The sequence below is a fragment of the Paralichthys olivaceus genome, chromosome 19 (genome assembly GCF_024713975.1).
Source record: "Paralichthys olivaceus isolate ysfri-2021 chromosome 19, ASM2471397v2, whole genome shotgun sequence".
Lineage (NCBI taxonomy): Eukaryota > Metazoa > Chordata > Actinopteri > Pleuronectiformes > Paralichthyidae > Paralichthys > Paralichthys olivaceus.
In genome coordinates, this window is record NC_091111.1 from 1,190,945 (window position 1) to 1,215,590 (window position 24,646).

Sequence of the window (24,646 nt, forward strand, 5' to 3'; positions counted from 1 at the left end):
AATGTAAGTGTGTTTGTGTAAATGAAGGGTTAAATGTCAGTGAACATCATGATAAACATTCTGTTGACTGCTTCAAGGGTATAGAATGCTTCCAGGAATGTGTAACAAGCACTCTTAAGGTAAGAAGTTGTGTGTGTGTGAGTGACCATGTGGATGAAAGAGGGCTGAAGAGGGATGAAACTGTGGCACACCATAGGCCTGCTTCTCACTTCTCATTGGCCGAGACACTACGTGACGCAGAGGAACTGTCAGAATATGTGAATGTAATAAATAAATCCATGAACAGGTTATAGCCTAAACTTTTATGTGTACAGTATAATAATAATATAATAATATACATTATCTCAAGGCACTTTACATAGAAGGTCAAGACCAAAAGGACGATAGTTACTTACAAAGTGTGAAAATGTTGTTTTATAGTTAATACACAGGTGATCACTTCATTTTACCCTTGTAACAAGGCCATGTGGTCAGGTATACATATTTTGCTTTTTTAATGAAAAGAATCAATGAATTTAAGAACCCTTTAAGTCTTATGAACCAGGTCTAAGTCAAGTCTCAACTCTAAAGCTCTGAATAAACAGAATAGCCGACAAATCTTTTCTCATAACCCCCCTTTTATTCATATTTATTTGGGCTTTTTTAAATGAGAATTATGTAAAACTCCTGAACACATAATTTAATATGTGACTACTGTAAAAACATGAATTTCTAGAATAAAGTTTTAATTTAACAAGAAAAAAGTCATAATGATGAGAACAAATAAAAAAACACCTTCATTCTGGATACCGTTTCTTGCTAAATCTTTTCAAAGTCCTTATAGTTATGATAATGTGATGTGCCAAAAGATTATATGTTAATATTTGTGAAACTTATACTAGAGTGTAACTTGACGAGATGCTCTACATTCTTCATTTCAATGCAGGGAGCCGGTTGATTTAAAACTCAATTCAGATGTAATTCTTGAAATCCTAAATATTTTCTTTCTCTTTAAATTACCCGAATACTGGTTTTATTTTATTTACTTTTGTTGCCCAGAATTGTATTATAGGGAAAAATTCAGCATCTGTTCAAATCTGCCATTTTCAATCCCCCCAGCAGATGTCTCCAGACTTTATCCTCTCTCTTACCCACATACTCACCTGAGGTTTGCTGCCCATTCACATACCTTTCCTTTAGCTTAGAATTTATAATGAACCTGGTTTTCTCAAGTGCTACTGCCAGATTATCTGTGTCTGTTCCTGTTTTTTTGTGTATTGACCATTCTTGCATCCTGTTTGCCTGTACTGGTCTGGTTGCAGGCTCAACCACAAACCAGTTACAGATTAATTACTGTAAGGTTCCCTCACAGCATCATTCGCTTCTTGTTATTGTGAGTTTGGCTCCTCCCTGTCTGCCATCCTACCAGTCACAAGTGTCTTGATCAGCTGTCTCTTCCTCTTCCTTATTCACACTGATGAAGCATCCACGTGAAGAGTGGAATCTCTCCATCAGGTTACTTTTTTAATCAGAAATATCAAATGTTCTTTCCTTTCATATATCTCATGTGAATTATTTAAGGCATATATTTGAATTATAAATACACTAACTATAGGGAAACAGGCAAAAACATGCACCATGCCCCAGGCTACATCTCTCCGTAATGCATATCATTTCCATGTAGTCTCCCTCTGTTTCCTCCTCTCCCTGCTTTCTCCTCCTTTGTGTTTACCCCTACCCCTCACCCCCTCCATCATGAGCACACACCCGAGCACACCCCCTCCCACCACTCCGGCTAGCCAATGTGATCTGAATGGAGGCTGATTTAGGCTGTCAGGCCCTGTCTTAAATGTAATAAATTACCATCCAGCCAAGGAACGGTGCATCCCTCCTGACACATTACCAGGGAAGGGGCCTGCACACCACCATCCTTGACCTCTTCCTCTACCCCTCACCCACCTCACCCCCCCACCCACACACACATATACACACACACACACACAGTCTTCACACTCTAATCTACACTCTGCCCTTCCGTCATCAGCCAGCCCTGGTCTGGCTGGCTCTGTCACCTGTCATCCTGTGCCCCAGTGAGAGTCATTAGCATTGTCGGAACTGGCTGGGAAAGGAGGTCAGCAGAGACCTGGGTGGAGGCTCTGTGTGTGTGTGTGTGTGTGTCTGTGTGTGTGTGTGTGTGTGTGTGTGTGTGCGTGTGTGTGTGTGTGTACAAAAGCGGTTGGGCTGATCAATGATAAATATCGGGCATCTGGTTTTTTGTCTCTGCATTTGGCGGTAAGCTGTGTGAGCTGAGCTCTGTTGATGAAAGGTGCAGAACTGGTGTGTGGGTAAAACATCCAGAGCACAGCTGGAGTTTTTACTGATGGTAAGATCGCTGTCATTTTTCTGATAAAAAAGAACTGTGTTCTCTTCAAGTTATTAATTTTTTTTTTTTTAAATGTCTGTCCTCAATGATGATTGTTAAGATATGGGAACATGCTAACATCACCACTGAGCTTGTTAGGTGTCTTTGACCGAGAATATATTCTGTCTAATCAGCTCAGTATGTTCCGATTGAAGTCAGAATGCTGAGGGAATTTGTATCCAGTGACAGCAAAGCTGTAATTCTAAATGTGGGTGATGGAAGGGTGTGTACACATCCAGAGTTCGTTCCATCACAATCTAACAGTTACAGTAATGTTTTCTATCTTAACTATAACATCAGTGTTTTTGTAACCTGTGTGTGATATGTGAGCTTGATGTGGACAGAATCATTTATCATATATGTTTTGAAGATATGCCTGAAATGCAGAGAACGTGATTAAGCTGGGATAGTTGGGTATGATAAGCATTGAAACAGTTTCAGTTATGAAGACCATGTGTGCTTGAGGCTGGTTATGGGTGATGGTTGCTTGGTTTCCCGGCAGGGGAGTAAATTGAATATTGCAGCTGAAACAGTGGGACTGTGTGGTAAAGCTCATAGATCGCATTCGAAGGAGAGTAAGAATCGGAATCAAGAGATTTGAATTTTGAAGGCAAATCAGAAGCAAACTGTCCTCCCCCATAGCAGCCACAGAAACTTATGGAATAAGTCATGTCTGTGTGAAGTTGAATGTCCTTGATGAAGTCATCATAGTAGAAAGAAATGCTGTTGCCATGTATACGTACATTCCAGTTTTACATTCATCGTCCAGGACGACTATCAATGAGAGAAAGTTCTGATGCAGCTTTTATTAAAAGCTTAACAGGAAGGATTTGGCTTGAGGAGTAATGTGGATGGTGTAATTGAGGTGGCCAGGAGGGGCCAGTAATTAGAGTTTGATGCCTCCAACTGCCAGGAGATTTGACAGTTTGACAGGAGCAGAGCTATGCTTTGAATTTCTCTGAAGGAATATAGAGTAACTCCTAGCTTAGTAACTTGGAAGCAGTGATGGGCTCAAACCAGAAGGTTGGAGCTTCGAGTTTGAACCATGATATAGAAAATGCTGCGGAGAAACTCCCAGCATAGGACATTTAGTAACATTTGGCGGTAACATTTATAGAAAATGCTCCACATGTGTGATGTACTGTATGAATGTGTGTGTGAATTAGAAAACTGTACTGTAAAGTGGGCGGCTTTGGCTTAGGGGTAGAGCGGTCGTCCTCCAACCAGAAGGCCAGCAGCTCAATCCCAAGTCTTCCCCATCTGCATGCCGAAGTGCCCTTGGGCAAGATATTGAGCCCCTCATTGCCCATACATCTACTGTATGAATGTTTGTGTGAATGAGAGAATGGCAGTAAACTCTACTTTAAAGTTATTTGAGTGTTCATCAAGACTAGAAAGGCATAAATAAAAAACACAAACCATATACAACAACATCTTGACCATTTAAGTCTCTTCTTCGTCCTTCGTTTGCAGGTCCTGGATGTGGCCACATCTTGGATTGTGATGGTGGACTCTTTTCATGAATCATAACCGTGACGATGGATTTTGATAGGGATGGTATCAGGATTACAACTAGAAACTAAACTAAACTAAAAAAAAATCAGTTTTTTACAGTTTCTTATGTACAAATGCTAAACATTGTTACCTCTATTCATTTATGTCAGACACTATATTTTTTCTCATCATTTTTATAAATATTGATAATTTATTGATGTGCTCTGCTACACGTGGCATCTATTGAACTTCTGTCCATCCTGGGAGAGGGATCCCTCACACGTTTTTATCCCCCTCTTTACCTTATAAATGAAACAATTCCCACAATGAGCAGCAATTTAGCGACTATATGGAGAGAAATAATAACAAGGTGCTACATGGTTTGTAGGAAGTGTTGATTTGAAAACTCTGGCTAGACAGTCCAGTTATGTAAGACAAGTTGGTTTTAGATTAGTATTTTCATCGTCTGTCCTGATGTTAAGTCAAGACAATGCCTGAGACCTAGTCAGACTATACTAGACTAGACTAGAAGGCCTCACGTAGAGTGAGAATGCTCTATTTCACAATGTTAAAGTAAAGGGGGGGAAAAAATCTTAGATCAGCCCCCTTAATTATATGTGCCCCAAAGTATGCATCCTTGTCTCATACCAAGTTTCAAGAAAATCAGTTTAGCATTTTTTTGTGTGAACCTGCTGAGACAAAGAAAAACAAACAAACAGCAATGAAAACATAATCTCCTTGGCAGAGGCAAAGATGTATAATTGTATCCTCCATTAGGATTCATCAGCAGCTGCAGCCTGGTTCCTCTGCAGCAGCACTAAGTTGGACTTCACCTCTAGTGAATGCACATATCTCTCACAGATATTAAGGCACTCATTGTTAAGCTTTAAAAAAGGGCAGCCATCATTATTTCCATAAACCATAAATCAAAGCTTACTTATTATAAATCTCTAATGCTCTAATGCAGCCTGTGCACACCATTAATCTTTCTGATAATCAATCCTCTGCATACTATTAGTCATTACACTACACCCTGAAAAACCCGAGTAAAACATTGCCTGTGTGTCTGACAGGTTTTGTTTTTATGTCCTTCAACAAGACTTTGATTCAGAGTTGGGTGTCCGTACAGATCTTCAGTCCAGCTGTGCTCCTGCCATGTCCAGTTTTCAAGTCATGTTGTGTATTGATGAACTCTTCATGTAAAGGTTTGATGCATCAGAGTCTCCAGATCATTTAAAAGGTATGATGGGTTAGGTTAAATAAACTGAACTATCCCATCACCAATCCAGAGCTTCAGTGTCAATTGAACTAATAAATCTTTGAATTGTGTGTCCAGCGACTTCCCCAGTGATTTATCTCTACACTTACTGTAAGTTTGAGGACTAGCCAAGCTATGCTGATATTTAGTCCCTTACAGGTCATAAAACAGGATTACACTTTTCCTACAATAGCATATTTCCATTCGACACCCTCTGGCAAAAATAATGCAATAAAGATATATATAAATACAAATAACAAAAACATTGAAGTGATGCCTCAGTTTTTATGCTGAATCTAAATCACTTGCCAGTTTCCACTTTGAGCCTAATTTACTATCCCACTGTCCTTTATGTTCCTGAAAATATATTTCCGGAATATCTTTTAGTGCCAGTCGAGCGTAAAACCTATAGATTTAAACATGGTGTGTAGTCTGTACACAATAAGTGTAATTATGAATATCCATTTGCTTCTGCTGAGATTAAAACCAATCAAAGAATATTTACATATTGTGAGCAATAACTCTCACGTTAAAGCGTGTGAAGGGAGTTAGAGAAGGTGAGGAGTCAAACGATGTGCAAAGGTTATTATTTAGTGCTCCAGTTAGAGCCTGTGATTACTTTGTCTTGCACCTATGGTGTGGGGGCAGAGTCATGAGAGGAGACCCACATTGAGCCTGTGTGTCTTCTCCTCTAATGATTAGCCTGTCATTGTTCAGTGGTGCGCCAAGGTGGCAGACCAGAGAGCTCAAGTCCTCATGCTGTGCGTGTGTGTGTGTGCGAGCGTGCATGTGTGTGTGTGTGTATTCATGCGGGTGTGTGGCTGTTTGAGAATGAGATGCCAAGGCGTGTGTGTGTGTGTGTATTCTTCCCCCAGTCTGAGCGTCAGTATTAATGAGCCCAGATTTCATTTCCGATGAGCGATTATTTGACTGTTCATTTGGCTAAGATTTATGATGAGGCCCTATATCTGTAGCCTGCAGCACTGCTCTAGTCTTTAATAATGGGAAATGAACACATTAATCACCCTGTAGCAGTCAGCCACAGAAAGCACAGGAGCACCGTCCAATCTGCATCACCAGACGAGAGAGAATATCACCTCATATTCATTCAAAAGGCTTATCTAGTACATGGTAGTAGGAAAAATTACCTGTCCTATTGAATATGATTTAGCATCCTAAAGATTGGACAAGAGTCCCCCCCACACACACATGGGCACACACACACACACACACACTCATGGTCCTGATGTGATCAAAGATTTGTTTGCCTGCAGTTAATCAGCTGAGGAGAGATAAACATGGTAACCACAAAAAACCTACAGAATTTACCCCCAGTGGAGCAGGGCTGCTGACCACAGGACCTCATTAGTCACTGGGCTCCCATTCACTTACCACAACTGACACTGGGCCACAGCTCTGAAAAGTGAACAAAAGATCACAGACAGCGCTGCCTTTTAACCGCTCTCACCTCGGGAGCAATGGCAACACTCACACAACTGAGTTATAACAGCGACTTCACCTTTCATGAAGTACAGCTCATCTGATTCCATTGAATCTTACAATCCAAACTGCATCGGATCATCTATGTGGGGTAACAACATTTACGAGTACTGATCGGTCAGTAGGTGGTGCTTTTATATATGCTGATCTGTCATCTCAGCTCTGGAGCAGGTTAGAGGTGTAACACCAGTTATCATGGCAACTGTAAGAAATGAACCACTGACTTAAACCTGAAAACCGAGAGTTAAACCTGTAATGGCCTCGCTAAAGATCCTGACCTCCACCTCTATACATTTTTACAGGATACATCACTTCCTACTTTGACACTGTATTTTGGCACTAGGTATAAATTGTTAGTTACAGATTAATCCAAAATGAACTTGAGTCCTTGTGAAAACTGTTTTGATCCCTGGATGAAGCAAAACATGATGTGAGCAGGTTCTGCTACCCTTGCCGAACCTGACAGACCACGTTGTTCTGTAAACCCCAGGGCTTATTAAGATGTGGTTGGGTGGAGGGTGGATGCCATCCCCTTTAAACCAAAATGACCAAAAAACAGACGATAAAACACTATCGATGAGTTATAAATTGTGTATTTTACCATTGTAATGGCAAATTCACTTGAAAAAATGCAAAATGCTGTGTGTAAGAGTGTGTGAGTGGTGTAATTATACCTTACAGTGGGAAACAATATGAACAGTTGATAAAAACTGATGTGTTTTGACTGATGAAAAAGTTACTACTCAGAGATCAACCTCATTTGAGCCACTTCTGGTAACATGAAAGCCCTCCTCTATGAGTGTTTACATTATTTTGTTCACATTGGCTGGTGGGTGAGACCAGTTCTCATCTTCACGTCATGCTGTTCAGAAAATGAAGAGTTATGTATAATTCATGCTAAATTGTTCACTGTTGGTTTTTTGTTCAAGGCATAAAAGCAACAGAATTAAGAGAAGCAGGCCTTGTTGCTTTATCTTTGGAAGAACTTTAGTCCAAATAGAGAATGATTCATCATCTTTTTACCCATATCAATCATGGATATTCCACATGTTTTACCTTCAGACTATAGTTTGTATCATATAAATTACCCAAAAAATCTTGTTTTTGTCTTTCATTAGTTTGGGGCCTGCTCCTCTGCTTTGTACTGTCACTAAAGATCTGGTTGGTCATTAACCATTCAAAGCATTGAAGTGTATGTGTGTGTGCATATGTGTGTGTTCCTTTTTTTCATTCCCTTGGGCATTGTGGACAGAAGCCAGCTAGCTCATTATGTCTCCTTTGGAGGATTTTAATTGTTAATTCTGAACAAAGATTTGGCTCACTGACCACTTCTGCACACCATCCCATTGTGTGTGTGTGTGTGTGTGTGTGTGTGTGTGTGTGCGTGTGTGTGTGTGTGTGCGTGCATGCACATCAACTCACATATATACTGTACATCAGCCATGTTATAACCTTGCTTTATGTTATGCTCACATTGCCTCATTTGTTGTTGCAGTGTCTTATCCCACAGAATATTATTTACAGAGTGGAAGGTTTCAAATATAACTGTAATTTTGGTTCAATACTTTACGAATTGAACCAAAATTGTTTATATTATCCAAGCTGCTCTCGGCACATGCTGTAAAATGACTCTGTTATCACTGACTCACCAGTTTACTTTAGACCATTTGATGACTTGGGATGACAGCACTATGAACTGTGTAAATACAATGGGCAGATCAGTCCTGGGAAGAGTAATATATTTGAGACTGGTCAATCATACTGTTAAAGACAAGAGCAGTAAATGTCATCGACACAAAGAAACATACTTAAAAGCTCATAATCGTTTTCCAGCCCCTGGCACAGAGAAGGACATAAATTTAGTGCTATCACAACCTGACTTGTGCCTTGCATTTTGATGGGATGAGTGTTCCCCCCTAATGTGTAAGTGCCGTTAAATTGCCTGCTGTGTCTGCCCCCTGCTGGATCGACTGCAAACCAACATTGTCTGGTTATTAAGCTAAACATTACCATCTACTGGACGTAAACCAGTAACACCAGTGTTGAGGGATGAGGCTCTGTTGCTGCTCCAGAGCTTATTCTTATTCTTAGTCAAGAATCAAACGTGACCAGATCAAATTGTAACAGTGGATGAGTTGGAAAGGAAAATGTGTTTGAGAAAATATTCTGTATGACTGTGGTAAGTATCATTACGAATCTGCTTCAGTGCAAGAGTGGTGGAAAACTCAGTCTCCACAATTTTTCACCAAAACACAGGTTATAATGTCTGTTCAATATTTTATATCAGGAACTCAATCAGCTGTGCTCAATCAAGTCTTATACACTTTTAAGGCAAAGCTTCAAAAGTGACTGGGACGCTGAGATTCCTGATTTAGACATGTGGACATTGAATGACATCTACACCAAACATTAAATTAAGAACTCGACAGAGATACTGGGTAGTTCCTTCCACAGCCCCATATCACGTCATTAATTCAAAAATAGGTTGGCAACTCACCAGCGTTGGTGAGTCTGTGTCAGCAGCTTCAGAGTTCAGTTCTTGACTGACAGGATTGGAACCTGGCTTGATCTTCTGCTATTATATAGGCCATCCACCTCAAGCCTCATCCGAGATGCTTTTCTGCTCACCACTGTGAAGAGTTATCTGAGTTATCTGAGCCTTGTCAGCTCCAATGAATCGGAGTTGATTCACAGAACCTCTTACTAGGTGTTTTTTGTTTTGGGCTTCATTCTGAGTAAAATCCTTTGAAACTGGTGTGAAGATGTCTTTGTGTACATTCCTTTTCAACCCTTTTGCTCTGTACTCATGTGATCACCAGCAGTCTTAACATCTTCCTACTAATTCCACAAATGTCTGTCTGTCTATCTGTCAGTCTGAGTCGGAATGCATATCTCTCAAACCATTTAACTTCACAGAGTCACTTCCCGTTCGGCACTTTGTCTTTAAAGTAAGAGCACAATGTTCATTTTGTTGCTGCAAAGCTTCATACTGAGTGGAAAAGCAGAGCTTTAATTTTGAAAAGTTGTGAACTTGGATCTGAAGACTGTGTCGGCTGATATACAGACCATGGAAATAGCCGACATGGACTGTATGAAAACAATTCAACTCCATCAGTTCAGAAAAACATTGTTTATAAAATCCCCATTGCAGATAAACAAGGAAGGATGAAGGAAAATGTTTCCAACTGCCCTCTGCACCATTCATTTTATTAAAACAAAAGCTCTCACAACACACAACATCCAGCAAATAACCAAAACAAAGAGACAGCATATTGTACAACTGTTTGAGAAGGACTCACTCTGAAGAAGCTCCAGAGCCAAGCGAACAGTCCATTCCAAACAGGCAGCTTTAGAACAGGCACTGAAGTAGTCCAATGCAATCAACAGTTTATTTGACCTTCTCCAGACCTTCTCATCTTTTAAATGGTGATAAAAGTCCTCGCCTAACTGATGTAAAGACACATTTAATAGTGAACAAGAGAAAACATATATACCTTATACCACTGACAAACCCACACCCCATGCTCTTTTAAGAGTGGGACATGTTTTGTTCGCAGCAATAGGACAACTCATCATTTAAATACATGTTGTTTTGAAGCCAGGAGAGTTTGACAAGAAATCTATGTGATGTGGTGAGGAAACCTCAGCAATGACCACCATCGTGTCAAAATAAATACACCATGAAATAACACCTTCATGTCTTTATTACATCTTTATCTCTTTGCTCTCAAATGTGACGAGGAGTCCCTGTGGATACCAGTGGGAAAGATCCAGATGTGTGTAAGTGCGGTGCCAGTGAGTGAGGCCTGCAGGCTCATGCTGCTGCCTCACTGATCATGGTAGTGACACTTGGCCTAATTAGGTAAATAGGAAGCACAGTGTCACTGTCCTGTCATGTTTCACTGTCTGAAGGAGTGCAAATGATCTGCATGTGTTAACGTGACAACCTGCCTTCAGCTATGTGTTTTAGTGCATGCATGTGTCTGTGTGTGTCTAGAAGAATTGCCTTTGCTGTTTGTCATTGTATTTGTGATAAGTGTTTTCTTATTGCCCTTCATTCAATCTGTTTTTGTTTCATAAAGTGAACTTGGGAAATAATTATCCCAAAGGAATAACATATCTTTATGCCACCTATGGTGGAAACAGATTTTCTGTCATCTGCTCCTCCTGTGCTGTATCTACATGTCTTGAGCTGCTATGACCCCAACAACCTCCTAACTTACAATCTCAAGTTGTTGAGTTGAATTATCTCTACCAAAGAATTCAAATGCACAATGCCTGGTTATTGTAAATGATCCAATTTGATTAACTATAGTTAAGAGGCCAAACTTACTTTCTTTATGTCTATTGTTGTAGCATCTCATTAAGTTTCATGTTCATTTCATTTTGTTTTATTTTGACAATGCATCTCTTGGTTCCTAGTTCATTCACAGTGCCTATGTTTTCCTACCAATAAACTCTTGATGTAGTATCCTCAGCCTCCTATTGTTGCCTCCCTGTGAATGAATTATGCTACCTGGTTTATGGCTTTTGGCCTGCCTCTGGTCTGTTTTAAATATCCCACTCAGAACTGATTCCTTCTATTACTATTTTACACTGCTCTTGTTTGTGAATATAATCATTCATATATGTTCAACTGAGTTTACACTGATGTTAAACATGCAATAAGAAAATGACTTTAAACTGATTTGTTGTATGTAATAAACACACAGATTTACACAAGTTGTGTCTTCACTCTTTCCGATGTGGACGGTGCAGGTATGGGGAATCAAGCCCCCTGGGGTCGTCTGGACGAAGGCTCCTCCTCCAAGGCGTCCAAACGTCACTTCTGATTGAGAATTCTTGCAGCTCTCAGATGTATGCATAGGTTTTTTCAGGGCATATACACGCTGTATCATATGGTATTCTTTTTACACAGCCTTCTGAAACTGAAATCACTATTTCAACCATTCAATATCAGATATGCATCTGAAGTATTTTGAGTGATGATTGTGCATGAAAATAATCACTTGCATACAATATATGGACTAAAATGTTGGAGTATCCAAAACATAAAACATAAATGTAACCCTTCTGCAGTTTTCCTTGTTAGTCGGTTTTGCTGGAAGTTGTAGTCAAGAGAAGAAGCCTTCTGCCACATAAACCAGGGTACTGAAAGCGTAGCACTTGCTTGAATGCATCAGAATACAATTGTAGAATGCCTCTAGAACTGCTGTTGATCTGATTGAGACATTAACATATGTTCAATTTTATAAAAAAGCACACATATCATTTTCAGATTTGTAAATAAATGTTGCAATGCGTGAGCGGGCCTGTAATGCACAGTCTCGTTGACTCCAATAACTGGAAGTTGGTCATTAGTGCTTTCTTTACTGCTCCATCCATTGTGTTGAGGCTGAACGCAAAGACATGATGAAAATAAAAAGTAAATGAAATAAACATGATTCAACATAATAGCAAAAGAGAAATCTATAACATACATTATTCAGCACTGTCATCCCTCTGTCTGGCATCTTCTGATGTGATTCAGTCAATTCTATAATAACACACCTATTCAGGAAACAGTACCTTAATAGAGAGAATGCTAAATAGTAAAATATTATATTAGGAAATACAACTTACACGATGTTTAAAACATCCTCTTTAATGTCTTCCTCTACAATGGTCATAAGCTGTAGAACACAGATTACACAGATATGTAAAATACAGCATTTCATTATGCCCCCACTTTAAATTGCAAAGAAATATTTAAAGTTTTATATTAAGGTTTGGACTTTTTGGGCCGACACAGGAGAGGAGATGAAGGAGAATGTTTTCTAATGGTTTTACTATGAAAGGCACAACAAGGCATGAATGAATCAAAGCAAACAGAGGTCAGAGTTCCATTGTGTCAGAAATTTTAACAGGCCAGGTTTAAGAGTCCAGGTTAAGTTTAGAGAATATGCGGAGCAAGAGGCAGGTGTCCAAATACACTGTTCAAAAACACTTAAAGGAACAATCTTTATTGATATACATGGTGTAATAAAGAACAAAGTAAGTTAAAATCATTAACCCCTTGAGAGCTGAATTCAAAATCCCACTGAAATCAAAGTGAACATTTTAAATCCCAGGCTGATCAAACTTTGAAGTGAAAATTTTCATCACAACAATTTGTAAGGTTGTTCAGTTGTTTATTCGGGCTCTGCGTGCCTGTATGCAATCCCAACATCGTCTGGGCATGCTCCTGATGGGATGGCAGATGGTGTCATAGGGGATCCCCTCCCAGACCTGGTTCAGGGCATCCGACAGGGGATCAGGGGAACGTGAGGGTCAGTCAATGGCATCAGTGCTTTTGTCATCCAGGAACTGCCTACACCAGGGGTCACCAACCTTTTTGAAACTGAGAGCTACATCATGGGTACTGAGTCATACGAAGGGCCACCAGTTTGATACACTCTTCTGAAATAACAAATTTGCTCCGTTTGCCTTTAGTTATATATTATTATTAATGATAAAAGATACTCATCTATGTGAAGACACTGATCACATTAATGATTTCACACAATAATTATCAACAATGACTTCACAAGGTGTGAAACAGATAATATCAATATTCAACACTTTATTTCTATTAATCTCAGCAATCGTTTACATTTTCAGGTGATGACTTCTACAACATTTCATAAGAAAAATGTCCCATTTTCATGAGCCACTGACCAACCCTTTTAACAAATCAGAGTCAATTGTCAACTTCAATATGAGAATACAAATTTGACAGTATAAAAAATAAGTAATTTAATTTAATTATAAACACATATCAAGCTCACTGGTAAATTGTGTTATTTTTAGAACAGGCCTGCAGGCGTTTCATGTGGTCCTTGGGGGCCGGCACCGTGTTGGTGACCCCTGGCCTCCACAGTCTGACCACAGGGTATCGCTGGCTATGACATGGAGGTGTGTGCAACCCTCCAAGGATATGCCTCCCCAGACCATCACTGACCCACCACCAAACTGATGAAGCTGGATGATGTTGCAGGCAGCATTACGTTTCCCGTGACGTCTCCAGACTCATTGAGAACCTGCTCTCACCTGTGAAGGTGATGGGGCACCAGTGTTGAACCTGCCAATTCCATTGTTCTCTGGCCAATGCCAATGAAGCTGCACAGTGCTGGGCTGTGAGCACAGGTCCCACTAGAGGACGCTGGGCCCTCATGTCACCCTCATGGATTCTGTTTCTCACAGTTTGGTCAGAAACATGAACACATGTAACCTGCTGGAGGTCATTCTGTAGGGCTCTGACAGTGCTCCTCCTGTTCCTCCTCACACAAAGGAGCAGATACTGGTCCTGCTGCTGGGTTGATGCCCTTCTACGACCCACTCCAGCGTTCCTTGTGTAATGGCTGGTCTCCTGGTATGTTCTCCATGCTCTTGAGACTGTGCTGGGAGACTCAGCAAACCCTCTTGCGACCGCACGTATGGATGTGTCCTCCTGGAGGAGCTGGACTACATGTGCAACCTGATCCGGCTGCAGGTACCACTCCATGCTAGCAGTAGTGACAAGGACTCTAACAGAACACAAAACTAGAGAGGAGTCAGTCAGGAAGGAGAAGGCGAGAGCAGCTGTCTGTGGCCACCACATGTTCCACTACTAAACACAGGTAACACAACAAAGGCAGAGAAGCTGGTCAAGTTGTTTCTATACTCCAAGTGTTAATCAATGATCTGGCAGAGTTTTGGTGGAGAAACCAATCCTTCTAAATAGCAGCAGGTTGAGGAATTGATTAGGTGAAGCTCAGATGTCAAGATGATTCGGTGGGAAGAAGCTACACTCCCATGACCACATAACGACACACAGTAAAGACCAGGAAGAGGAAACAAAAATGCAAACAAAAGGAGGAATCCATACTAACACAAACAACAGTAACAGTAAGATCAAGACAGAATGGTACATTCTGCTGTCTGAACAGTGTGACCATTGCCCACAACTAACGTTTTTTATTTTTTCATTCTGGAAAGTTATTTTTTTCTTCATTTTGAAACAATGACAGCTCAAATTGTAGGTTAAACAGCATATAATGGAATGTAATATAAAATGTCCTATGCCTGTCACTGTAACAGATTTGATCTTCTAACCTGCAACTTTGGCTCAACTTTTAAATTATTCATTTGATTCTGGCAACTGTGGAGGGAAAAAAACTTAACTGAAGGAAAACTCCAACAGAACCAGACTCCAGATGAATGCCAAGAGAAGAGACTAAGAGACCAAGAGCAGCTCAGTGAAAAAATTTGTGTTCAAATGTTTATTGCAGCAGTAGAACAGGTTTGTGTTTGGCATCTAGGCTCTAAATTAATCACTCCCTCAGATATGATTACATAGATATGATGGGAGTGATGAGCAAATACTTGTACCTACAGATGGATGCTGTGGTGCTGGAGGGGCTGAAGTAACTGGCAACAATACTGACCCAGCAGCAAGGACAGGTAAAGGGAGTGATGGAAAATGTTCTCTGCTTAAATAGGTCGCCTAATAAGGTGGGTGTGTATAATAAATGATTGTGGAGTATGAGGTGTGTCACATGATGTATGTCACATGATTGGAGCAGCGCAGCTCTTTTTTTATAATTGTTGTAATAGGGTTATTAAAGGGCAAAGCACAAAATATGGTTAAGATAATATGCAAAGTTAAAGACATGCAGTAATGTGATATATGGGAGATAGAGAAGTGCTCAGGGCAGAACAATCATAATAAACTTTATATAGCAATATTGTAATTCCCTCAAAGCATGGGCAAACATGAGTGGTTTCCTTGCTGGGGAAAAAGAAGTGAAAAAAAAGGCAGTGTAGGGAGTTCTGGACACAGTCAATGAGAACGCTGCGGCTCTCTTTAGATTGTTTTTACTGTAATGATGTAGCATGAAACAAGGACTGCTGTTTACATCCTCTCCCCAGACCACTGTGCAATTCAGGACCATAGAGCAACAAGTCAGGGCTTCATAGATCAAAATACTCAACATATTCATATAAAAATAAAGATACATAAAATATGAACCCATTTGTCAGTAAAGACCATGTTTGAACATTATTAGAACTGATTTAACATAACAATTGAGTTTTAAATTTACACAGGTACGAGAAATCCATACTTCCCCCTCCATCTATTGTGAGCAAATGGAAAAATCTCATAACACACATATCTTTGCAGGATGCATAGCAATGAGGTAATGTTTTGTAATTCACATTCTGATCACATCCATCTCGTTTGCAAAGACGTGGGGGTGGTGGGGAATGGAGTGCTGGTGTGCATTGGTCAGCCTATAGCGTACGGCCAGCGACAGACATTGAGAATAGTTTATAGAAAAAGCTCATTTTCACCCTGATTTTCTCATTTGCTGTTTGTCGGTCATAAAAGGGCAGCAATACTAAAATAAGATCGTTTTATAACCAGTTAAAAACTCCTTGCATGAGCTTTAAATGTGATACAGGATACTCACAAGATATGATACTAAAAGCAATGTTAAGATCGGGATAAAAGGAAAAAGTATATGAAATTGTGTAAAAATTTAAAAATCTTAGGTGTGTACCTGAAAGCTAACTGTTTTTTTTATTTTTTGCACTTTGTATGTGGCACCTGTAAGCAAGCCAGTATGGGCTAAAACTTGTGTTCAATTTGGATCAACCTGAGAGATAAGACGGTGCCAGAGAGATTTTTGCTTTAAAAATAAGTAAACAAATTTAGAATGTATCGTCTGTGTTTCAGGCTGCCTCTGAAGTGACACTCACACTGGTGTGATATTTCTCTTTTTCTGGTTTTGGTTAAGATGCCAGCTGCAGCCAATCAATCTCTGTAGAGAGCATCCAACAGTAATTAACTTAAATTTGATTAAGCTGCACCAAATCGCACACACTCATAGATATCAGTCCCCTCAGTGTGCTTATTTTATCCATGCATTCATTCTTAGGAAATTCACAAAAATGTTGAAAAACACACTTGCCTCATGAAATGTTGCAGAAAGTGAAAACATATCCAATCCACTTTCACACCAACTTTTAATGACCACTGACCAATACTGCACTCTTCCACCTGGTTTTGTGGTAGTTCTGTGTAATCCGGCTTACAAACAGTAATCAAATCCACCAAGGCTGGTTATATGTTGCAATGTCAAAGCAGTGTTTCCCATGAATTATCGAGATGATTTGTCATGTTACAGTTTCCTAATGAACCAATATAATCTTTACAATTCTACTACAGATCTCTATCTTGGTGTTTTGGCGCTGGTGCTGCATTGTATAACTGTGCGCAGCGCTGTTTGTTCCATTCTTGCTCATATGCTCGTACAAACATCCATAAAGTTTTTACCGTGCCTGCAGACAGGCTCACCTTTAGCTGCAGCAGATGTTTTGCACACACCAGCAAGTGGCAATGCAGTTCACAGTTCCACACACAACTTCTCTTTCACTCTTGTGTCTGTGTAGCTGTCACTCAGAACATGCTGTCAGCCCTGCAGTGATCTTGGTGTGCATGCACCTCTGCTACAACCATCTAGTTTGAATAAATTACCTTAGAAACGCTGCAAAGAAAAAAAAAATTCTGAATCTACCATTTTCATTAAATGTGGTTGATTTTGCATTATCCTTCTAACACACGCATTTGCTGGTGGTATGCTGGTAACACAGATACACTAATAAAACCGTCTCCTTAAACAGCCGTCGGAGAATTATTTCATTTCATTCCTGTACAATATATTAAACGCACAATGCTGACATTAGTGGATGTTTAATTCCAGCTCTGAACTGGCTCCTTCCTCTCCAGTGAGCTGACGCCGTAGTACGCAGCAGCCTGGTAAGCAGGTGCGGCGTGGCGTGGATGCCACGGATCCTTTAAACTGGCAGTATAGAGTCGCCGCTCAGGCAGACTGACGTAATTAGAAGAAGAAGAAAAAAAATCTAGCACAATGTAAACGTTTCATTCTTCAATGGACAACGTCTCCCGGTGCGCGCGCCCACGGTGTTTACTACTCCACAATGCAGCCGGGGATGCGGCGATCAGAGGGTGTGAGCTCCTGAAGACAGAAGCTGCATCCAACCAGCCTGACAGACATTACAGCAGCAGCACATGCCGCGGATGATGTGTTTTTACACCCTGCCGTTCTCCATCCTCTCTCGGTTAAAGTCGACTGACGGGACCCTGAGAGATTGAAGACGTTTATTTTCCCTCGGCAGCAGCAACGCCAGCCAGAGAGACAAGATGAAATTTCCGACTGAGAATCCAAGAAAACCAGGGAACATAAACCCTCCACCAGGTTAGACCATCAATTACTGTGATAGTGCATTGTTTTTCTTTTCTGCAAAGGCTGCTGTACGGTAAAGGACCGTGGTTCCAGCTGAATTCCCCCCATTCGATTCTACAGTGTAATGCATGGTTACAGTTCATTTGCAGAGGATCTCATGATGTGTGTTTTCAAATGAAATGCTGCAGTCTGTCTAACTACATTCTGCCGCACGGCTTGCTCCTACAGCATCGCAGACAGAAAACAATCCATGCTGACCACAGTTTGAATTTGCAGGGAAAACACGGTACAGTAGAGGTGGATGCTGAAGTTGCACTGAGGAGGATGACCACGGTGACACATCAGGCGGAATTAACATTAGTAAATCATGGCCACTTTGGAAAACGTAAACAGGAGCTGTCAGTCACCACACGCTTCAGTGTGATGCAGTGGGGGGGGGCACGCAGGGTCTGAAACATTACCTCATTCAGCGGTGGGGAGATGCCCACAAATCCTACATGTGTGTCACGTCCTCCCAGCGCGTCAGCATCGGCACATGTTTAGCCCGGGCGTTACAGACTGCAGCTGGTTTACAAGGTCAGCACATGGCCTTCTGGAGACATGTGTGATATTCAGATCATTAATGGTATCATGTCTGAAGCCTGCATGTGTGCAAAGGGCTCTTCGTCTGATTGGTATCATCATTCAAAGCACTCCTCTGGTTTACAAGTGTCCCCGGTGTTAAGCGGGATGAGGCGCAACAGTCACGATTCCCCCCAGCCTGCTGTTACATAACATGATTTAGTGAGCAGATGATAAAAAGTATCCTGTGTTTTGGGGGTAAGTCCTCTGGGAGCTAATCAACACTTACTGGCGTCTAGGAAGGAGAAGGTGTGACATGTAAGGATGTAGATGAACACCGAACAGGTACACCAGTGAGATACAGCCATTTCTATCATAGCAGTTATCAACTCAGGGTTGCTTTCTCTGGAGCTTCCACCTGCATCTCACAATCTATCCAGCTGGGGTTTTTTTTTTTCACCTGTACAGAATTTCTGTTTTGTCTTCATCTGCTGACGAAGATTAAGAAATGCTGTCATATTTCTGATAAAAGCTAGTTAGTAGTAACTGAGGTAAGATCGTCTGCCTAGAAAACCTATTTGCAGTTTTTCTCGGAATGTACTGTCCTGCGCAGCTATGATCGTTTTATTCTTGACTGTTCCATCACTTATCTGCTTGATTAACAGACGAGTCATTTAATTTATAAAATAATTTAAGCCCAAGGTGACTTCTTCAGAATGTCTGATCAACTGTCCAAAACATAAACATTGACAGTTTGTTAGTCCAGGTTCTGTGGGTATTTGTTTTGATGGTGATTCTGTGGATTACTGGGTTAAATGGACTGCATGTATATAGCACTCTTCTATTCTTTACAATCAAAGCACTTGACACGATAAGTTGCATTGACACACACCACTTCCATACAGCATTTCTGTTTCACTCACAAATTCTACTCACACTGAAGCGACAGCCATCAGGGGCAGTTTGGAGTTCAGTGTCTCCCGTTTAGTGGATGATCTGCTGGACCCTCTGAGCCACTGCCACCCTATGGAGCTCTCCACTATTGACTAAGCACTTCTATAAAGTTGCAGGACTTGCAAGAAAGATGTTAAAAATGATTAACTGGTTAAAAATGATGTTGCAGAGGCAGGATATCATGACCTTTTAGTGCAACAGACATCAACTTCAATTTGTGTTTTGATGTGAGTCATATCCCTTTACCATAAGCCTGTGCTTAATAGCTGTTGAATCACATTAGTCTTCCATCTACTGCCTGTCTGCTCTTTAGATCCATCAGTTTTGAAAGAGACAGACATCAAACAGGAACATATTATTCCTGGGGAGAAATGGCTTTTTGAGATTACATGGAATTAGTGCAGTGCCAACTTTAAACATACCTGTAAGAATACTGGTTGCAGCCGTCTTTCTGAAACTTTTGAAATGACCTGCAGTAATTGAATTGCAGCAAGTAAAGACAGGCTGCTGAACTCCGTCCACAGAACCCTGAAGCTGCACCACTAAGACTCTACGCAAAAACCCTGAACGTAAGAATCAGCTGTCGTTGCCATTGTCTTGAACGTGACTGTTGTTATGATCGACAATGTCACTTACACTGATGAGTCCGGGCTGCCGCTGCTAGAGTGCCACTCACCTGTTTATTGAAGGGTATTTTTACTGAACAGTCACATCTAAATTGCACCAGCTTTGATACCGCTCTTTCTTGGTCCCCAAACAAAACATATGATAAGTATGAAGCTGATAAGATGAATGGCCCTCTAGATGTGCATTTCACATACAGACAGACAGATGGACACACAGTAGATTGATAGGTTGTGTTAAGGTGTAACTGTCTGTTAAGATGAAGTCTGTCTCTGATCACTTTATAATCACCATATGGACTATTGTCTTTTTAACTGACGGTGGCAGCAGATAAGATTGTCATTACCAATTCTTTCATTTAAGCTGTTCATCAACATCAACACAGAGTTTTCTGTCTGTCCTTTGTTTCAGTGGCAGTACAGACCAACCTGGTCCCTCCGAAGAAGGTGCAGCCAGGCATGCTGCAGTCCAGCCTGGTGCACGCCAGCCTTGCCACCATGCAGAACCCGATGGGCTGCGCAGTGCCGAGGCTTTCTGTCTCGTCCCGCCCTGCCAGCATGGTGGCTAGCATGGAGGCAGTGGCTGATGGCTCAGCCCCATTCACCATGATGAAGCTGAAGACGGTGCTGGCTGTGTTTGTGGTGGTGGTGGCCTACTTGGTGGCAGGGGGCCTGGTGTTCCAAGCTCTGGAGCAGCCCTTTGAAAACAACCAGAAGATCACCATCACAGCAGAGAAAGCAGCCTTCCTGCAGAAACACAAATGTGTGTCCCCAGTTGAGCTGGAGGCTATCATCAAGGTAAGAGCATCTGGCGGTCGATACCCAAGCCTTTCCTCAGGCCTGAATGTGGTCCCCAGTGGGGACTCAGGTCTACTGAAACCTGAGTTCACATTGATCAGACGCCATTCAAGCTCCATGCATACTCCACACTCGGCCAGACACCCTGAAACTGGATACAAACCACACTGAACTGTCTCGTACATACCAACGTCTCAATGTATTAATGGCTCCCATACATCCTTGAATCTCCTTGGTGTAATATTGCCTGAGATGTTTTTGTGTGGCAGAAAGAGTTTAACTTCAGCTCTGTTGAGTCTATAAACGTGTTTACATGGAGACCAATATTCCATCTATTGACTTTATTCAGAATAAAACATTATTTCTATTACGGTGTTTACACTAATAGAATATTCTGTTCATCCCTGTTTACATGTTACAGAGTATAGCCCCATGTGACTCACATCATTCCGTCCACTACGCCTCAATGTCCAACGTTATTCCACCGTTTTAAAACCTCAACCTGAAAAAGTGTTCATTTACCATTTTGGATGTTTTCTGGCAAAAGCTAGAACTCCTTTTTACTTGTCCATCTTGCTTACATCCAGGTCATCAAGCAGTTGTCAACTGCTGTTTGTCAATGTTGCACAAAGCTTTGAAATAATTAAAGGACATTATAATGTCATTGAGACATATACTATACATACATATACACATATACATAATGTGACTAAGATCGGTTTAAGGTCATCAGAAATGGCTGTTTACATGGCAGGGTCTTATTCAGACTATTATCTTAATCAAAATATTGGTGTCCATGTAAACTTAGTTTATGATGAGAAATTGATCAGCTGATGAACTGTGGGTTTTGGTTTGCTGATTCAACAGAGACAACCGTGCTGTGAAGATTTTATTCTAGTTTTGAAAGAAATGCAAAAACAGACAGGATGAATGAGTAAGAACGCAGCTTTGCAGAGAGGTTATCCAGTCTGTTGTTTATTTAAGCAATACATCTAGACATGAAAGAGAATGGAACAATGAAGTCAGAGTGGATGCAAATCAAATGCAATTTAATTCTTGTAATATAAGTCAATGATTGAACTTTGTTAGACAAACCTTGAATATCCAGAGGAAAGAACCTTGTACAATAACCCTTACAATATATTTTTCTTTTACAATGCTCAGTCAGGACTGTGGGGTTTACAAATCTACAGTAGCAAAATACTATGGCAATAAAACTCTGTGGCATAACACCAGCCAAGTAGTTCTAGCTGCAGGCTGCAGCACAGAAGACGGATCACTGCTGCATTGAAAAGAGAAGTTTATATTTTGTCTTGCAAATAAAAATTAATAGCAATTTTGGTAAAATGTGAAGAAAGTTATATAGAATATGGTTGTTATCTGACCTTAACACACACCACATTAGTATAGACAGAAATAAATATATAAATTGATTTGTATTATTGAGTCATTTTTTAAATATTTTTTTTATTTTTGGCAGTTTCAGTCCATGATAGAGTGGAGCCAGGAGCTAGTGCTGCACACAGCTTTAGGAAATGTAAAAAAACGATGTGTGATAATGGCCACAAATAATCTAAGTAAGTCTAACATAACTAGTGAAACAATTCTTTAGTTGATTGTAAAACTGGAGCAGGTCAGAGGACTGGTCAGCAGAGCATGGGCAGTTTTTCAGTCTGGCCCAGGACACATTTTGTTCACACAGAAAAGAAACCTCTGATGCATCCTCAATGTATCTTGCATTCACACCTGTACTTAGTGCTGTCTACTGGATCACTCCTGACATATGTTAATACCATGTCTGAAAGGGGCCTCTGTCCGTGGAAGCATGCTGAATGAAAACCCCACCTGGGGTCTGGTCTTGTGACCCCTCCATGATTCTTGATTATGAAGTTTGGCTTTTTTCTGAGTCTCACAATAATCTGTACAAAGAGAACAATGGGCCTCATTCACCAACTGTTCTCTAGAAGAACCTTCTTCTTAAAACCAACAGTTTTTACAAAGATTCTGACATTCATCGATGTTTTCTTATCTGGGATTTGTTCTTATCTAAGAACAGAATGTACACAATGCTCAAGATCACTCTTATGCACACTTGAATACTGAGATCCTAGTGCGAAATAATCGTGTTTTTATTCTGCAGTTGTATGATAAGATTAAAATTACCATAATATTTAATGATTTTTATCTCAAAAAAGGTTTCATATTTTTTATTGTTGCAAATTTGTATTTATTTCTCTAAGTCTCTCAGAGATTTTAGACGCATGAATATGTTGAAGAGGAGAACACAAAAATAGACATTACATCTTACACACTGTTTACATATTAAATGTGTCATATGTTCCATGGTTTTACAGCTTTTAGTTAAAACTCTAAAAAAAAAAAAGTAGACTTTCTGACTCTGGGATGGGAGATGCTCAGGAGAGGCAATCGTACCATACGGTCGCACGGGTGCAGTGGGCACAGCGGTGTACTCAGCTCTGTCTGACCCGAGCCCGATGCAGTTAATGTAAAATGAGATTGTGCTACTCTGTCCCTGACACAGATGGCTATTGCTTGTTTTCCCAGATTACCGATATGAGCGATCTGACGCAAATATTACTTAAAACATTTTGTCCAAACCCAATGATGTGCTGCCTCAGTGCAATAGACACCTCTGTACAGGTACCCTCACGTTTGCATCTAGAGGGACCAATTACTGCAGAGGAGCTGATATCCAGTTTGTTTGGTGAGTAAACTTTTCTTAACATGTTTTCCCTGTTTCCACTAAAGTTACTGTGTGTTTCCATGTGTTCTGACCAGAGAAGGTGTTAGCATACTAATTACTGTCACAGTGATTGTGAATTATGACGCTAACCAAGCTAGTTAGTTAGGTGATAGCATTGCAATATCAGTCCCCTCAGGGCTGCTAACCAGAAGGTAAAAGATGAATTGAACTAACATTTAGATTACGATGTTTGTTTTGTTTCTGGCACACGTCTAAATGATGTGAGCTGCATTAATGGTAGTTATTAAAAGTCAATGAGGATGTTGTGATAGTTCAGTTTAACATAATGTTCAGGTAACATAATGTTCAGGTAACTTAATGTTGTTAAACTGTAGAATTAACCTGTTTTATGTCCAGGTTGTCTTTATTTCTGCTTCAATCTGATTTAATGTGCTAATGTTCACTTGTTATCTACTAATTATTGCATACTTTTGCTATATCTCTGTGCTCACATGCTTTTGCAAGTTTTTTATTATCCACCAATCTACCAGAGGCTGACAGGCGGAAACAATGGTTGATGATGATGAAGTATGTGATTCATTGTGATCCATCACGGCTTAACTGAGGTGTTTTTCTGTTGCTGTAATTTGAAAGGTGTCCTCACTGAAATCCAAATGATTGGTGTCAACAGAAGGAAATCCTCATGTATGGAGCAGCATATTTGGTGCCATTCATCAGGATGTGGAAAAGAGAGACAGGATTACTCCCTTCTTTAATGAAATGTGAAGATAATGTCAATAAACCACCTTCAGCACAACTTCCTCTGATGAGATGAGAGACGGAAACAAAACTTTGTGTATCATTCTCTGTATTCAGAGGTTCAGTTTGATTAAAAATACACCTTCGAAGTGTTCTTGTTTGGTTTTAATAATGTGCATGTTATTGTTACTTCATACCAGATGTGCTCCATAAAATCAGTAGTAGTAATCACTTTATACCACATTAATTAATTTACATTCAAACCTAAAATTTAAATATTAGTGGATAAAGGAAGACAGGATCTTAACTGTCTAAAGATTTAAAAAT

At 40.4% G+C, this 24,646-nt stretch overlaps 1 protein-coding gene across 1 annotated transcript in view; it reads left to right on the forward strand.

Moving 5' to 3' along the window:
- Positions 1-17,429: 17,429 nt before the first annotated feature.
- Positions 17,430-24,646, forward strand: part of kcnk10a (potassium channel, subfamily K, member 10a) — a 31,070-nt gene continuing 23,853 nt past the window's right edge. The window contains exons 1-2 of the mRNA XM_020091676.2: positions 17,430-17,932; positions 20,471-20,856. Of these exons, the coding sequence (XP_019947235.1) occupies positions 17,878-17,932; positions 20,471-20,856 (441 nt within the window). The 5' untranslated portion in view covers positions 17,430-17,877. The remainder of the gene's footprint in view (positions 17,933-20,470; positions 20,857-24,646) is intronic.